This window comes from Thamnophis sirtalis, unplaced genomic scaffold (genome assembly GCF_051295495.1).
Source record: "Thamnophis sirtalis isolate CommonGarterSnake01/CBP01778 unplaced genomic scaffold, rThaSir2_p1.2 scaffold_14, whole genome shotgun sequence".
NCBI lineage: Eukaryota > Metazoa > Chordata > Lepidosauria > Squamata > Natricidae > Thamnophis > Thamnophis sirtalis.
In genome coordinates this window covers 43,189,780-43,208,288 of record NW_028261394.1, presented here as the reverse complement: position 1 = coordinate 43,208,288, position 18,509 = coordinate 43,189,780, and the positions used below count along the sequence as shown (strand labels likewise).

At 43.3% G+C, this 18,509-nt stretch overlaps 1 protein-coding gene across 1 annotated transcript; it reads left to right on the top strand.

Annotated features, from left to right (window-relative positions):
* The first annotated feature begins 11,675 nt into the window (after window positions 1-11,675).
* SNX20 (sorting nexin 20) lies at window positions 11,676-18,261 on the top strand. Its single transcript, XM_087728997.1, has 3 exons — window positions 11,676-11,859; window positions 15,502-15,644; window positions 17,574-18,261. The coding sequence occupies exons 1-3, from the start codon at window positions 11,697-11,699 to the stop codon at window positions 18,240-18,242; spliced, it is 975 nt and encodes a 324-aa protein (XP_087585123.1). The 5' UTR covers window positions 11,676-11,696; the 3' UTR covers window positions 18,243-18,261.
* The last annotated feature ends 248 nt before the right edge of the window (window positions 18,262-18,509 follow it).

Below are 18,509 nucleotides of genomic sequence, written 5' to 3'. Positions count from 1 at the left end.
TAGAAGATGCACTATATTTAAACGTTGACAGACAAAACAGGAAATACACACACACATATAATTATATAATATAATGGATATAAAATTGGGTGGATGGAGAGAGATAATGAAAATAGATGTAATTTATGTCTTAGACGTTGAATAATTATTGTCACTTCAAATGTACACTAATCGGCATACATTGAAATGCCATTTTTTTGCATGCAGCTCTCAAAGGCTCCCCACCTCCAATATACATTACATTTCTGTTTTTAATGGGATATTTTTAAACCAAGGATTTATTTATCAATTGGATAGATACAGATGGCTACCTATCTCATACACATGGCGCTGGGTAGCTAATAATTTAAATTAGTAAGGTTCTACATTTAGGCAAGAAGAACAAAATGCACAGGTATAGTATATATGGTGCCTTGCTCAATAGTAGTAACTGCGAGAGGGATCTCGGAGTGGACAACCATTTAAATAGGAGTCAGCCATGTGCAGCAGGCTGCAAAAAAAGCCAACACCGTTCTAGGCTGCATCAACAGAGGGATAGAATAAAGATCACATGAAGTGTTAATACCACTTTATAATGCCTTGGTAAGGCCACACTTGGAATACGGCATTCAGTTTTGGTTGCCATGATGTAGAAAAGATGTGGAGACTCTGGAAAGAGTGCAGAGAAGAGCAACAAAGAGGATTAGGGGACTGGAAGCTAAAACATATAAAGGACGGTTGCAGGAACTGGGTGTGTCTAGTTTAATAAAAAGAAGGACTAGGGGAGACATGATAGCAGTCTTCCAATATCTCAGGGGTTGCCACAAAGAAGAGGGAGTCAAGCTATTCTCCAGAGCACCTGAGGGTAGAACAAGAATCAATGAGTGGAAACTAGTCAAGGAGAGAAGCAATTTAGAACTAAGGATAAATTTCCTGACAACTATCAGTGGAATCACTTGCCTCCAGAAGTTGTGAATGCTCCAACATTGGAGGTTTTTAAGAAGATGTTGGATAACCCTTTGTCTGAAGTGGTGCAGCCATTGTTGGAACAGTTTGCCAGTCTAAATAAATCTTTATACTAATCCAGCTGAGCAATTCTAATGTTTTCTTACACCTATCTGCAATCTCATGCTTCAACACTGGCAGTTTTTAAGATGTTGGGTAACCCTTTGTCTGAAGTGGTGTAGAGTTTCCTGCCTAAGCAGGGGGTTGGACTAGGAGACCTCCAAGGTCCCTTCCAACTCTGTCATTATATTATATACATTACAAATAAACACAACCAATGGAGACAACTTAGGGACTTCTGAGAGTTGAAGCCCACATGTCTTCAAGGTAGAGAAAGACTGATCTAGACCCGTGGCACGACAAAACCGCGCTCCACTAAAGCGCGCCCGATTAAACCACGTCGCTGACGTCATCAGCAGGGCGACAACAGCGACCGCGGGGGAAAAAAGGGCGCTTTAAATGGCGCTTTGAAAGCAAGCCGATTCAAGTTAAGGTAAGGGTTAGGTTTAGGGTTAGGTTTAGGGTTAGGTTAAGGGTTACGGTTAGGTTAAGGGTTACGGTTAGGTTTAGGGTTAGGATTAGGTTTAGCATTAGGTTTAGCGTTAGGTTAAGGGTTAGGTTTAGGGTTAGGTTAAGGGTTAGGTTTAGGGTTAGGTTTAGGGTTAGGTTTAGGGTTAGGTTTAGGGTTAGGTTTAGGGTTAGGTTTAGGGTTAGGTTTAGGGTTAGGTTTAGGGTTAGGTTTAGGGTTAGGTTTAGGGTTAGGTTTAGGGGGGTTAGGTTTAGGTTTAGGGGTTAATTTTAGCTTTAGCGTTTACAGCGTGCTTTTTTCGTCGCACTGTGATGACGTCAGCTACGCAGTTTCGGCGAGCGCGCTTTAGTCGAACACGGTTTTGTGATGGAACCATCTAGACCAGGGGTTCCCAATCTGCTGCTGGACCCTTTGGAAACTGGGCCACCAAAGCACACAAAGCTTCATTTGTGTATGTATGGGATTTGGGTTGTGTGAGAAACCATTCCCGGTGCCGAAATCACCACTGCTGGTACCAAAAAAGCTGGGGACTCTTGACCTAGAATTTGCAGAAGTCACTCTCCGTCTTTCCTTCAATGAAATTGACCTATGGCAGAAGACCCAAGAACTGTCAGTCAATCACGATTCGCTTCCTGCTGACTTAATTGCTGAGTATCTCCACATAAGCGAGAGAAGGTATTCTTTTCTTCCCACGCATCCTGCATTTTTGCATCTACAGATGGGCCCCTGAGTCTGTTGGTTCTTCTCCCCAAAACTGTTCCGACCTAAGCTTCCCCCAAAAAACCCACAAAGCAGACTCCTGATCCTGACAAAACCCCTTTTATTAAACGAATGTGAATTCCTCTCGTTCACATTCAGCAAAGGCTTGCTAAACAGTCTTTCAAAGGTGAAGTTATGGCCACAGACCTTATCTAGCTTGGAAAGCTGCCATATAAATATTTTCCAGATGCAGTGCTGTTCAAGGAAAGATTTGGCACAGAGTCTCTGAGATTCACGGACAGATCTTCACACTCCTGAAACAAACAAATAGGAGCCGAGGTGGCGCAGTGGTTAGAGTGCAGCACTGCAGGCTACTTCAGCTGCAGTTCGGCGGTTCAAATCTCACCGGCTCAGGGTTGACTCAGCCTTCCATCCTTCCGAGGTGGGTAAAATGAGGACCCAGATTGTTGGGGGCGATATGCTGACTCTGTAAACCGCTTAGAGAGGGCTGAAAGCCCTATGAAGCGGTATATAAGTCTAACTGCTATTGCTATTGCTACACAAATGAATAAATTGTTTCCTGCGAAAGCCCACTCCCTTTTCGCTCCTCTTTTATTTCCTATGGGAGGGGCCATTTCTTATTTCTTATCTGTTCTTTTCTTCTGGCAGCTCTGCGCATGCGCACACTGGGAACAGGCTCCAGCTGTTCCTCTGCCTCACTGCTGTCTAGCAGCTGAGAACTGCCAGATACCCTTGGCCCCATCTCTGCCTCCAACGCAGAGCTTTTGTCCAAGCCTTCCCCAGCCTCCAGGACTGGCCCATGTTCCTCCCCAACCTCCTCACTGTCCGAATCTGCTGCCAGCTCCTCTTCAACCCTAGCTTTAGAAAGATGCTACTTTGCTTGGCACCTGCACCAATGTGATGCCAGTATGCAAATTATTTGGAACAATGCAGACAGAAAGCATGAGCTGAAAGGTGTCACAAAGGCCACACCCGGCAGTCCAGGGTCATAGAGGTGGGGCATTCACTCAGGTATCTCCATCCAAGCCAAGAGGGAGCTTTGGGAGGGTGAGGTCTGGGGATAGGACTGACTTAGTAGACTTAACTGCAAGGTGCAGAAGTTCTTGTTCTCAGGTGTCTTTTCCAAGAGGTCTTGGTTTGCCACCTCCGAAGCTCAGACAAATGAGGACAGCGAAGTGCTGGAGATGCTTCCATGGAACTATTTTGTGTTGCCTTTGCTGTTTTAGGACGAGGAGAAGGTACTACCGGTTCTCATTTCTGTTCTTTGGCTTGCTAAAACAGTGTTGACAAATAGGGACAATTTGGAGAAACCCGTATCCCCTATCCTCCGCGAGCTGCACTGGCTGCCTATCGGTCTCCGGATACGCTTCAAGGCGCTAGTCGTCACTTATAAAGCCCTTCATGGTATTGGACCTGGGTACTTGAGAGACCGCCTGCTGCCAATCACCTCCACTAGACCGATTAGATCCCACAGATTAGGCCTCCTCCGAATTCCATCCGCCGGCCAGTGTCGACTGGCGACTACCCGGAGGAGAGCCTTCTCTGTGGCTGCTCCGACCCTCTGGAACGAACTCCCCGTGGAGATTCGAACCCTCACCACCCTCCAGGCCTTCCGCAAAGCCCTTAAAACCTGGCTGTTCCGACAGGCCTGGGGCTAAAGAGCTGTTGCCCCCGTCTCGAATGGTATGACTGTTGTGTGTTTTTAAATTATGTATTGTTATGTATCGTTTTTATTTTTTATTTTTTTGTCTGTACCCCCCCCCCTTCCCTGATTTGATTTGTTAGCCGCCCTGAGTCCCCTTCGGGGGGAAAGGGCAGCATATAAATATAATAAATGAAATAAATGAAATGAAATATTCAATATTAGTTTTGGATTCTAGATGAAAGAATCATACAGGTTGGGTTCTTGACCAACCTGTAGAATATTGTTCAAACGGTTGTTAACTGATTTCCAAACAATCCATGATACAAAGCAATGATACTTGGAAAGAACATCAGTAAAAGAAGTAATATCGCAAAACACTATCAGATGAAATGTTTGTTTGATGCCCAAGGTAAATGTGAGGATTTTCTTAAGTGTTATGCAAAAAAATAATAATAATCAATATATAAAATTCCAAAAATGCTTTCAGAGTTTTGAAAAGACTAACTCCATTGCCACCTTTTACGAAATGATAATATGCAAATATTTCATTTTGTTTTGCTTTGTTTAGAGAAGCAATCAAGGATACTATATTCTAATAGCCTATAAAACAATCCAGAATATTTCTTATTCTACTTCAGGATATTTCTTTTCTTTTCTTTTTTTCATCGTATCTATCCTAGTATATATCCCTCCCTCCCCCCACCCTCCCCCCAACACCCCACCTCCCCCCCCGACTTCCCAGAGCCCATACACGGTATAGATTTTTAACAAACACAGTCTAAAATATATTGAGAAAAAAGAAATTAAAAAAGGGGTTAATAATATCTCTACATTGATCTTAGCTTCTTCCTGTTACACTAACTTTGAACCGTGACCCGTCAAAAGCGCGGACGGCAAAAGCGCGATCAACAAAATCGCGCCTTTGACATCATCACAGCGCGACGAAAAAGATCGAAAAATTCAAATAAAAATTAATAAAAATTAAATTAAAGCAAGCCGATTCACATAAAGGTAAGGGTTAGGTTTAGGGTTAGGGTTAGGGTTAGGTTAAGGGTTAGGGTTAGGTTTTTCGTTACTTTAACGGTTAGGTTTAGGGTTAGGTTTAGGGTTAGGTTAAGAGTTAGGTTTAGGGTTAGGTTTAGGGTTAGGTTTGGGGGGCTTAGGGTAAGGTTTTCGCTTTATTTTTACATTTTTCGAACTTTTTCGTCGCGCTGTGATGACGTCACAGCGCGCTTTTGTCGAGCGCGATTTTGTCCTACGCGCTTTTGTGGTGGAACCCTTTGAACAATTTAAATCATTCCTGATCTTAAGCATAGGCTATCTGGAATTTCTTAGTCCCATATTTGTTTTGTATATAGTCAATCCATTTTTTCCAGTCTCGTTTATATCTTTCATTTGAATGGTCTTTAAGATATGCTGATATTTTAGCCATCTCGGCTAAGTTTGTAACTTTCAATGTCCATTCTTGAGTTGTAGGCAAGTCTTCCTTCTTCCAGTATTGTGCCACCAACAGTCTTGCTGCCGTTATTAAGTGCAGAATCAAGTTAGTCTCTACCACTGTAAAGTCAGTACTTATGCCTAACAAAAATAACTGAGGAGTAAACTTTATCCTTCTTTTGAAGGTATTTTGCATAATCCACCATATTTTTATCCAAAATGCCTTAACCTTTCGGCAAGGCCACCATATATGAAAATATGTAGCATCTTTTTCCATTTTCACAACATATAAATCACATGTATGCTATTACATAACCAACATCATTTTGTATTATTAAGTGTTTACATGGCAGATGCATGTTGCCACAGTTTGGGCACTCATTTGCCAAAAAGGTTTGCCATGACTGGTTTATCCCATCCTCTGTGGGCCACTGGCAGTGGTGGGATTCAGCCAGTTTGCACCTATTCGGGAGAACCGGTTCTTAACTTTCTAAGAGATTCAGAGAACCGGTTGTTGGAAGAAATCTTCTTTTGTTTTTTTTCCACTTTACAGGGCTAATCCTGCAAGGAAGGCAGGAAGGAAACATTCTGGTATTGTTTCTAGCTTAATCTCTATTGCCCTGCTTACAGAAACTGCCTCTCCGGTTACATTGTACATTGTAACAGCTAAGGCAGAGTGCCCATTGACCTGAGTAATGTTGAGTTGGCCATGCCCACACGGTCACATGACCACCAAGCCCCACCTAGCCACCTGATCATTAGGACAGAGAACTGGTTGTTAAATTATTTGAATCCCACCACTGGCCCACTGGCCCATCTGTGTTGGGCAGCCTGAAAAATCAGTTCTCCATCTGATTGAAATGATTTGCTTTTCCCTGCAGTTCAGTGGAAAAAATCCTGGAGTTTTCTGGAGCCAAGTGGTACACGCCCGGTCTGGAACCAGTGATAGTCCATGACATCTTATCGGACAGCATTCCAGATATCAGGGACGACGATAGCATGGAAATCACTGCGATGATGCACGAGGCGAAAGAAGACGGCGATCTTTTGAATAGCGCGTCAGATCTAAACCTAGACGATGAGCCAGATCTAAGCAACATGCCCGTCGATCTCCAAGACTACCTGGATGAATGGAAAGGATATAGTACGTTTCCAGGCCGGGACCTCCAAGCCTATGAGGCAATAGTGAACCCAATGGATCAGATTACACCAGAAGAATCTAAAGAAAAGGGAGAAGAAACTAGAAGTCATTCTGGGCCACCTGGAGAAGGATAAGAAATGAGGGGGGGGGAAGAAGGACAGATCTGCATGTAGTATCGGGCCTTGAAGAAGATTCTTATGCAAGCTATTTGATTCTTAGACGAAGGAATCTTGGCTTATAAACAAGCGTTACTTCAGGGTCCGAAAACCCGGTTGATTAAGATCAGGGAAAGTCTTCAGATCTTCAACCTAAAGCAAATCCTAACAAATTATTTATTTGATTATATCAGCAAGGCATTTTTCATATCTTTCCCCCCCCCCCTTAACACTGAAGCTAGAGCAGGGATGGGTGACGTTTTCTGCAGAAGGTCCCGTGTGGGTAGAACTTAATCAGTGGGTGAAATTAACTATGGTCTCCTTGTACTTCCTTACTGTTCCGACATTCATTTTCTCCGTTCTTTCAGAGCAGACTAGTATGGACCACTCTCTTCAGGAGTCTAAACTTGGGCTTGTAGGCAGCTTTGGGAAAAGGTAGCACTCAAGGTGCAGGCTATGCACCCTTAAAATATACGTCGTCTTTGCCGATTCTGGATTTCTCGTTGACTGATGATGGCGTCGTACCGCATTTCTGCCCTGTTTGTTTCCTTTTTTAAAATAAACGCTTTAAAAACCCTCGAATCTGTCTAGTTCTTTGAAATGCAAGGAAGGTAAGTAAACGCAGACATGCTGAAGAATTCCACAAGAAAAGGAAGGGGGGAAATATAACGCTCCATTGTCATCGATAAGGGCAATATCGATAAGGGCAATAGGCTTCCATTCTATCAGAAGATTTGAAACTGTATTCTTTAAATCTGGCTCACCTCATCTCACACTGTATATTTAAAAAAATCAAGCATCTTTTCAAATGTGAATCTGTTTTCCAACTTGAGGTGAGAAGGTTTTTTTAGTAGATATTATTTATAAAAAGTTGAATGGCTCTATGCCTGTAAACAGTGAGACAAAATAGAAGAATGTATCTTAGTTTATATGCAAGGATGTTCAATAGCAATAGCAGTAGACTTATATACCGCTTCATAGGGCTTTCAGCCCTCTCTAAGCAGTTTACAGAGTCAGCATATCGCCCCCACAGTCTGGGTCCTCATTTCAACCACCTCGGAAGGATGGAAGGCTGAGTCAACCTTTGAGCCGGTGAGATTCGAACCGCTGAACTGCAGATAACAGTCAGTTGAAGTGGCCTGGGTCCTCATTTCACCCACCTCGGAAGGATGGAAGGCTGAGTCAACCTTGAACCGGTGAGATTAGAACTGCTGAACTGCAGATAACAGTCAGCTGAAGTGGCCTGCAGTACTGCACCTTAACCACTGCGCCACCTTGGTTCTCACCTCATCTCACACTGTATATTTAAAAAAATCAAGCATCTTTTAAAATGTGAATCTGTTTTCCAACTTGAGGTGAGAAGGGGTTTTTAGTAGATATTATTTATAAAAAGTTGAATTGCTCTATGCCTGTAAACAGTGACACAAAATAGAAGAATGTGTCTTAGTTCATATGCAATGATAGCTTATCATTTTAGTTCATCATTTCTGAAAAGCCAGTTTGTTGAATAAGGGGTGTATACATGCAGGATCTAAACCATCATCATCTACCGACAATTCACAGTGTCGGAAGTCACATTAGAAACTGATGGGACGCGGTGGCTCAGTGGCTAAGACGCTGAGCTTGTCGATCAGAAAGGTTGGCAGTTTGGCAGTTCGAATCCCTACCGCCGCGAAACGGAGTGAGATCTTGTTACTTGTCCCAGCTTCTGCCAACCTAGCAGTTCGGAAGCAGGTAAAAATGCAAGTAGAAAAATAGGGACCACCTTTGGTGAGAAGGTAACAGCGTTCCATGCACCTTTGGAGTTTAATCATGCTGGCTACATGACCACGGAGACGTCTTCGGACAGCGCTGGCTCTTCAGCTTTGAAACAGAGAGGAGCACCGCCCCCAAGAGTCGCGATTGACTAGCACATATGTGCGAGGGGAATCTTTACCTTTAACAAACTAAACCCAAAGGATAATAAACCCAAGATGCTGGGGTTTTTGTGTGTATATGTGTATCATCTAGGTTTGAAGAAATAACTTTAGATCCCTTTTCTTTGAAAAATTTCCCTCTATGATTCGAAGAAATGATCTGCTCACTCCATTTTTAAGGGAGTCAACAATTCTGAATTCTGCAAAATGAAGACCGTCTCCCCACAATCATATTTGGGTGGGGGATCCTTTAGTGCCCCAAATCTCATATTTCGAAAATAAATACCTCACCCCAACATCAAACAACTTATTTCAAGGTTCTGTAGGTTACCACAGCCGAAAATGTATCATGTTGGAATGGAAATTACCAGCCCGAGTTCTCAGAAATTTAAACAACAGCGAGACACAGTTCTGGTAGCACAATTCTATTATTAGATGGTAGCAGCTATTTTAAGCCATTTTTATCGTTTGCTGATAGATTGGATTAGAGACTGGTAAATCAGAAAGTTCTTGGCTACTGGGTTTTTTTTTTATTAGTTTTGACAGGAAGCAGTTTGAACGTTATATTTATAGCCAGAAAGCTGGCTGCTCACAGCAGAGCTTATTTCAACCATGGCCTGCTTAACAGGCAGCAACTGATAAATATTAATCCTTTAAAAATGCAGAGGATGGATGGAGATTCTTTCCTTCATTTCCATCTACTTTAACAAGCTCAAGGGGGACCTGGTACATCTGGGTAATTGTAGCCTAGAAATATGTCTCGTTGGTGACAGAAATCTGACTTGGTGAGCCCTCGGCAAGAGGCAGTTGATCAAAAAAACGAATGGCAATCCAGAAAATCAAAATGCAGAATAACAAAGTTGGAAGGGACCTCGGAGGTTTTCCAGTCTAACCCCCTGCTCAAGCAGGAGACCCTATACCATTTTAGACAAATGTTTGTCCAATCTCTTCTTCTTCAGAGCCAAGGTGGCGCAGTGGTTAAATGCAGCACTGCAGGCTACTGCTAGATCAGCAGGTCAGCGGTTCAAATCCCACCGGCTCAGGGTTGACTCAGCCTTCCATCCTTCCGAGGTGGGTAAAATGAGGACCCAGATTGTTGGGGGCAATATGCTGACTCTCTGTAAACCGCTTAGAGAGGCCTGAAAGGCCTATGAAGCGGTATATAAGTCTACTGCTATTGCTATTGCTATTAAAAACCTCCAATGTTGGAGCATTCACAAGTTCAAGCAAGCTGTTCTACATAAAGCCCATTGTGAGTTGTCCTTCCTTGGGTAGGCCTTCTAAGACCGTATTTATCTGAGATGTTCTCCAAACGAAGTGAATCTCCTTCCAAATAAACATTTGACGTAAAAGCCTGAGATACGCTCCAGATTCTACCATCATCAATTAACTATGATGAATGTAAGTATCTTCATTCTGTCCTACTGTTATTGTTGAGTTTTGAATTTTGAATTTGAGTTTTGATCTTTCAAAGATCAATAGGCACAGTCCCTAAGAACAAAGAAGCCAAAACATGTGAGATAAAGCTATATCAATCCATCAGTCTTAAAAGTTTTTTTTTAAAAAACCATGTGCTCTTCATTAGTTTCTGGAGTCCTGGTTTTTAGCTCAATAAATCCAGACATTTCTGGCAAAAAAAATTCATAGAAAAGTAGGAAACTAGTTAACCGGGGCAATCCATCCATATTCCAGCTTCACTATTACATGAAGACAGTTTGAAGATTGCTCTTCTCAACACTGACCAGATTATTGGGAGTGTGCCGAGACCACATATTTTAAACAAAAACATTCAGAGAACTCATGCCTTTTTGTAGTAACCACCTTCTTAAAACAGCGCAGATGAGATGAAAAATGAGGAAGCTCAGCTACACTTCCTTCGCTAGAATAAAATAGAGAAGTTGACCAAGATATCTAAAGTGAAACTCGATGTTTATTTGCCTCGGGAGAGCTCGAAAGGAAGGCAGAAGTGTTGCTTTCACCGCGTTTTAGAGGCAAGAGCTTCGCAACACGTCAAATCATTCCCAGGGTTCTATCAGGGCAGGATTTTGTCTGTCTTCATTAAGAGTAAGTTTCCAACTGGTGGGATGTGCTTGCGTGCGATTTTTCCTTAGGACTATGTCTATTCCTAACTGTATGGTTTGGTCCTGTTACAGAGAGTCAGTAGGCTAGACATGGTTGTAAGAGAGTTCCATCCATTGTGTGTTTTGTGTGAACCCAATCTACTGCCCTTTACTCAACAAAAGGATAACTGCACCTTATTTAACATGGTGAAAACATGTCCAAAATGCTTCCTGTTGTTGTAAGAAATGTCCTTCTGGGTTCAGCTCCAAGTGGGGAAGAAGACACTGGAGACATGGAGGCTGCTTGGAAAGATGGTTTATTGTTGGACAGGACCACATGGCTTGAGCCCTGAACAGAAAAGGTGATCACATGTTTCAATGTTGATGGAGAAGAAGAGAAGGGCTGAGGGAGGGGCTTGCTAGGCTTTTTATACCCTGTTTAGTCCCACCTCTCTGTTTCCTGTGTAAGAAATGTATTCTGATTGGTTGTCAGACTCCCATGGTGCCATGCAGGGGGCTACTCTCTAGGCTGTTTTGAATCCATAGATGAGTTCTCAGATGCCATGTGGAGAGTTGAGTAATAGCCCTTCTCCCTACAGCTGCAGCGGAGAAGTCTTTATTATGTAAAGTGGGCTAGCCTGGCCTTCTCAATGGCCCTATTGACAAAGTGTGGATGGGCAGGAAGCTACAGGCAACTATTCTGTCTTTTAAAGCATGTTTCTTTCTTTTCACATCCAGAGAAATATTCTGCCTTTTCAATATTTCCTAGGATATTTCATTTTTCTGGGAGAGGGCTGGATGATAACTTTCCACACTGTAATATACTGCAAGCTTTCTCAGCTACAGCAAACAAGAAACATGTCCAGATGAGCTAATTCTACATTACTGTAAGGCTACATTAACTAAACCTTGCAAGTCTGATAGGAGAAATCTCCCGCCATCTCTTTGATAAATTGGAGAGGCATTTTTTTCTGCCTGTTATGCATCTGTGGGCCGTGTCCTCTCTTATCTGATCATTCCCTAGACAGCATCTCTTCTCTCCACCTTTCAAGGCCATTCTCACCTACCATTATACGTACTGAATTACATTTGTCTCTGGAAGCTGTACGATGGATGAAAACCAGTCCTACTCAGGAGCAGGAGAAGGACAGGAAGATGCTGCAGAGACATCCAAACTTCCTAAAGTCACCCATTCCAGTGAAGAAGACGATTATGAAAACATGGATTCATGTCAAGCAACCCAAGAAGCAAAAGAGGCCACCAACCAACCAGGTAAGACATTTTGTAGGATAGGCAACTTGCTGCCCTCCAGATGTTTTGCATCCCAAATCCCATCAGCCCCACCATTGGGAAGGCACGGCTAAGAACTGTGATCCAACACAACTACCTACCCATGGTTCTGAATTCAGTGGCCCTTCTTGGTTCATTCTGATTCTGAATTGGATTTTGAATCCCTTTTACAGGGATTGAAGTTCATGTATACACTCCAGAAAGCCCGGACCAGGGGTGGGTTTCAAAAATTGTTCGAACCTACTCTGTGGGTGTGGCCTCCTTTGTGGGAGTGGCTTGCCGCCCATGTGACCGGATGGGAGTGGCTTGCCGCCCATGTGACCGGATATGAAGATGCCGACGACACTTGTCAGAACCACCTTAAATTACCTCCCACACAGCACTGGCATGCATAAGAATATGATGTAAACTTGTTTTTTAAAAGGCATCTTTGGTTTGCGTTAAAACAACTTCAACACACGCAATGTTCTGATTGCATCACAAATGCAGTAGTCATCCTTATCTTTCACAGAGGCCCTGAGTTTTAGAAATATGAGCATGATAGTGTAGAATAATCATATCCAAGGACCAGTGGTGGGTTTCAAAATTTTTTGGAACCTCTTCTGTAGGTGTGGCCTGCTTTCCGGGTCCACTGGTGGGACCTCTTCTAACCGGTTTGGTAGATTTGACGAACCGGTTCTACCGAATAGGTGCGAACTGGTAGGAACCCACCTCTGGCTCGGACGATGGTGAATGGGGATTTGACAGAACTGAATAAATCCAGAAAGGAACAAAATGGGGTGCCTTTTATCCCCATTATTTAACTTTGTGTTGGAACTGCTAAACTGGGACATTAGAGAAGAGTAAAAGGAATACAAATTAAAGCACGTCAAGTATAAACTTCATGGTTTTGTTGATGACTTGGTTTTGGTTTTGCAAGACCTGCTAGAGAATATTAAAATATTTGGAGAAATGGCAGGTTCGAAAATAAATAGAAGATGACAATTCTGCTCAGTTTACTGCACGCCTCCGGCAATCGTGGTTTGTAAACCATGTGACTTAACTAAATGTAGTCTATAAAAACTTCCCCTAGAATTCCAAGTTAAAGTTATTTCAGTGCTCTAAAGCAGTGGTCTCCAAGCTTGGCAACTTTAAGACTTGTGGACTTCAACTCCCAGAGTTCCTCAGCCAGCAAAGAACTCTGGGAGTTGAAGTCCACAGGTCTTAAAGTTGCCAAGCTTGGAGACCACTGCTTTAAAGATAATATCAAATATCTTTACTACAGTCTTTGACTCAGCTTTGCAATAAGAGTGCAGTAAAAAGGAGAAATGGTTTAATACAGCAGTTATTAAGGAAGAGGCAAAATAGTCAAAGGGCAATAGAACAGCCTAGCTAGAGAAAACTTTTCCATAGTTGTGTAACTGGAGGGAAATATTTGGCCTGCTGGTATGTGAGTATAGGGTTAGCATCTCTCCAAAAATAATAAGCAGAACTTAGAATAACTTCATTTTCACTTTGAATGTACACTAAACGGCATACATTAAAATGAAATTTCATTGCATACAGCTCTCAAAGGGTCACCACCTCCAATATACACTACGTAAACATGACGAAAAAAAAATTATGCATATACCCACATGCCCACATATACTGTATGATATGGAGAAACATCAAGTGTCAGGGTTCAAAGTAACACCCCCAATGAAAGAAGACTCCGAGGCTTGAGGTTCCTCAAAGTTCCACTTTATTAGAAGTGTCATATTGGCACATCTGGGAAAACCCGAATCTGAAAGCCTCCGGGTTTTCCCCACCCAAACGAAAGTTCAAGTCCCTGCCCAGCACCCACATGTCCATCCCATGGTCCAATCAGGCACTATCCCAACTGGAGATGCCTCCCAGTCACACCCCTCCAGGTGCAGGGCAGGATGTCCTTGACTCTTTGAAAAAGGAATGTTATTTTGACTATATCTCTCCCATACTCCATATAATCCCCCCCCCAATTTCCCACAGCATTAAATGTGGCAGACCGGAAGGTCCAATAAAGCAATAGCAGTTAGACTTATATACCGCTTCATAGGGCTTTCAGCCCTCTCTAAGTGGTTTACAGAGTCAGCATATCGCCCCCAACAATCCGGGTCCTCATTTCACCCACCTTGGAAGGATGGAAGGCTGAGTCAACCTTGAGCCGGTGAGATTAGAACCGCTGAACTGCAGATAACAGTCAGCAGAAGTGGCCTGCAGTACTGCACCCTAACCACTGCGCCACCTCGGCTCAATATAAAAGATGACTTCCAGGCCTGACATGTGGTTTATCTCGGATGTATACATGTAAATGGCGAGAAAAACAAATCTTGCGAGTTTACCAGACGGATGGCGTAGGAAACAAAGCTGCTATAGAAACTGGCAGACTTGCTGGAAATACTTCAAAACCTCCTCCCAGAGAGGAGCATAAAAGCATAAAATGTATGACCCTTCTATTGGGAAATGTTTGGGGCAGTGGTGGGATTCAAATGTTTTTACTACCGCTTCTATGGATGTGGCTTGGTGGGCGTGGCAGGGGAAGGATACTGCAAAATTTCCTCCTGATCAACTGGGACTCGGGAGGCAGAGACTAGATGGGGGGCGTGGCCAGCCAGAGGTGGCATTTACTGGTTCTCCCAACTGCTCAAAATTTCCGCTACTGGTTCTCCAGAACCTGCTGAATACCACCTCTGATTTGGGGTGGATCAGAGCAGATCTTGGAGGATCACAGAAAGAACACCATATGGGAATATAAGATAGAGTTTCTACTTCCTGAGTACCACATAGGCAAAGTTTTGTGAATAAGGGTTCCACCACAAAACCGCGGTAGACTAAAGCGCGCTCGACGAAAGCGCCTACGTGACGTCATCACAGCGCGACAAAAACAGCACGCTGTGAGCGGTAAACTTAAAATTAACACGTAAATCTAAACCTAACCCCCCCAAACCTAACCCTAAACCTAAACCTAAGCCTAACCCTTAACCTAACCCTAAACCTAACCCTATACCTAACCCTTAACCTAACCCTAACCCTAACCCTAACCCTAACCCTAACCCTAACCCTAACCCTAACCCTAACCCTAACCCTAACCCTAACCCTAACCCTAACCCTAACCCTAACCCTAACCCTTAACCTAACCCTAACCCTAACCCTAACCCTAACCCTAACCCTAACCCTAACCCTAAACCTAAACCTAAACCTAAACCTAAACCTAAACCTAAACCTAAACCTAAACCTAAACCTAAACCTAAACCTAAACCTAAACCTAACCCTTACCTTTATGTGAATCGGCTTGCTTTAAAAGCCCTTTTTAAAGCGCCCTTTTTTCTCCGCGGTCGTATTTGTCGTGCTGCTGATGACGTCACGTACGCTCTTTAATCGGGCGCGCTTTAGTCTACCGCGGTTTTGACGGGTCACGGTGAATAAGGGATACTATGAAATATTTCCTACAGTGCAACTGAGGATAAGGGGTCAAATCAAAATCTAGAAAAGGCCCGTCTCTATTTGATTGGGGTTAAAACTGTACGAATCCTCCATGCGATCTAAAGGTGATATAAAATTTTTATCAGCCACACCATTATTCTAAATCAGCACCTTGTCTATAATCCGCGATTCTAATTTTAGATGAAAAGAATCCCAACTCTTCCATGACAACTAAAGAACTTCAGGAGTACTGGCGGAATGAGAAGCGAAACTGCCGAGAAGTCAAGGTGCTTTTTGAAATCCCATCAGCCAAAATTGTAGAGAAGCCTTTCTCGAAATACGTGGTAAGCTAATAAGCTAACAAAAGGGTGATGATGAAGAAGAAGGAAATGAGGATGGTGGTGGTGGTGAAGATGATGATGATGATGAAGCAGCCTAGGGCTTGAACAGTGACGTGCGGTGAGGTTCACCACTAGTGAGGCAAGCGGGCAGGATTTCGCCTTCCCCACACCAGCCAGAATAGTGCGCGCGCACCCGCCATCCACCCCTCTCACCCCAGCTGCACCTGAGGAGAGGGGGGAAAGCCAAGCAGAGCCCCTCTTCCCACTCAAACCCACTTAAAGCAGAGAACAAGCCCACTCTATGGCGGACAGGCGCGCTGGAACTTTAAAGTGCCAGCATGCCTTCCGGGCTGGCCATTCCCGCTGAATGATTTGTTGCTCCCAGATCAGGAGGCGGGAGAATCAGGTGCCTCCTTTGCATATGGAATTTTTCACCTTTTAAACCTTGCTTAACTCTTAAAAGGCAAAAAATTCCTTATGCAAAGGAGGCCCATAGTTCTCTCGCCTCACCCTACAGTTAGCACTAAGCAGACTCAGAGTCACTGTGACTTGGAGTCTGGCAGCAACTACCTTGGCCTTTTTAATTATTTTAAAAATTCTTTTCTTTTCCTTATCAGACTGGTGAGGCCCCGCCTCCCCTGCTTCCCCTGACTGCACGTCCCTGGGCTTGAACAACCTGTTTTGACCTAACGTGTCTCAGATCTTTATCTGAATAAATCCTATTTCATCAGTTGAGTCAATCACAACTACTTCATTAGGACAAGATAGTTGTTGTTGTTTTTTTTTGCGTTAAACTGTTCAAAGTTAGTGTAACAGGAAGAAGCTAAGATCAATGTAGAGATGTTATTAACCTCTTTTTTTATTTCTTTTGTCTCAATATATTTTAGACTGTGTTTGTTAAAAATCTATACCGTGTACGGGCTCCGGGAAGTCGGGGGGGGGGAGGGAGGTGGGGTGTTAGGGGGGAGGGGAGGGGAGGGGGGACATATACTATGAGTTAGATTTCAGCGTAACGCGATTTCACATGTATACTGTCTCTCTTTAATTTCTCCGTAAAAATAGGACAAGCTGAACACATTGACATATAGTAGAAATACACCAAGGGGAGGAGGAGTGGGATAGAAGGAAGAGGGGTAGAGTGGGCGGGAGAGAGGATGGGAGGGAGGGTGAGAAGGAAGGGAGGGAGTGGACTGGGAGAGAGGAGTGGTAGAGGGGGAGGGGAAGTAGGGTAGAGGGGAATGATGGAGGGAAGATAGTAAGTTGGAAGGGGGCGGAAGAAAGAGGTGTATGGAGAGCGGAAGAGGTATATTGGGTTTCTATTTGAGTTTGAGTTTTATTTTATTTATATTTCTGGGGGTATTGCTGACAAGAGGAACTGCTGTGATTATTGTTTAATGTTGTATGGCCCCGGTTATGAACAGTATATCTGTGACTGTATGAAAATGAAAAATGGAAAAAATAAAAACATTTTAAGGACAAGATAGTTTTATTTGTTGTACTAAATCATGGTTAAGAATACAATGGTTAGCTTAATGCCACATTATAAGACACAAATATAATGATTATAGCAATTACTGGATTAAGCTACATTGCACCTTAGCACAAGCAACGTGGTTTTGAATAGGGTGGTACCCCAGTTGTAAACCATAGGTTGTAGCATAGCATTATGTGTGAGCCAGTAATTCACACAAAGCACTAAGCCCTAAGTACTTGGATCATGGGTTGTTGAATAAACCACGGGATATAAATCAACACATAAGATTAAACCATCCACCATGGCGAAAAACCAGCATATTGTGCTAAACTAAAATTGCAAATATTCAAAGTAATACGAACCATATTGAGGGTAACTTGAAAAGGAGACCCAGTTGACTGAGTCTCCTTTTCCATCTGACATTCCTAAAATATTTTTTCCTTGTGTTTCTCTTCTAGAAGTACCAAATCATCATCCTCCAGACTGGCAGCTTCGACAGTAACGTATCAACGATCGAACGCCGGTATTCTGATTTTGAAAAGCTGCACACGAGCCTATTTAGGGAGTTTTATGACGAAATGGAAGACATTGTCTTTCCCAAAAAGATCCTGACTGGCAATTTCCTGGACGAAGTCATCCTGGAGAGGAAACTAGCTTTCCAGGATTATCTGCGAATTCTATACTCCATGGAGTTCATCAGGACCTCACAGGTGTTCATTGACTTCTTAACGAAGCCGGAGCTGGAGGAGGCCTACAGCTGCCTTCGGGGAGGACAATATACTAAAGCTTTGCAAGGTCTTCTGGAGGCCATAGCGTTGCAAGAGAAGCTCACAAAGCACAGACCCATTCTGCTGGCTCCCACCCTTTGCGCCATCCTTGTATGTCACAAAGATCTGGAGAACTTCAAAAGTGCCTTCGAATTTGGAGAAAAGGCCCTACAACGGTTAGAAAAACACCCTGGCCACCGTTACTACCTGCCATTGCTAGAAACGATGATCTCCTTAGCCTACGAGCTGGGGAGAGACTTCTTGTTCTTCCAAAAGAAGATGGAAGAGAGGAAGACCAGAAAGCTACCACGGAAAATGTTGACACTGAAGGAACTGACAGTACAGGAATATGTGCAATGAGGAGAAGAAAGGGGGAGAAATATAATGCGGGTTTTGACGAGACAGGAACATTTTCCCAATAGTAGAAAGACTGAAAGATATTGGGAACTTAGAGAAGGGGGAATATATGTATGTATGTATGTATGTATGTATGTATGTATGTATGTATGTATGTATGTATGTTGTGGCCCAGCAGGAGCCGTTGGAGAGCTGCCACCAGATTCCAACAGCGAGGGGCCCTATGAGTCGGCTCTGGAGGATGTGGAGGACCCTGGACAGGGTTCCGGC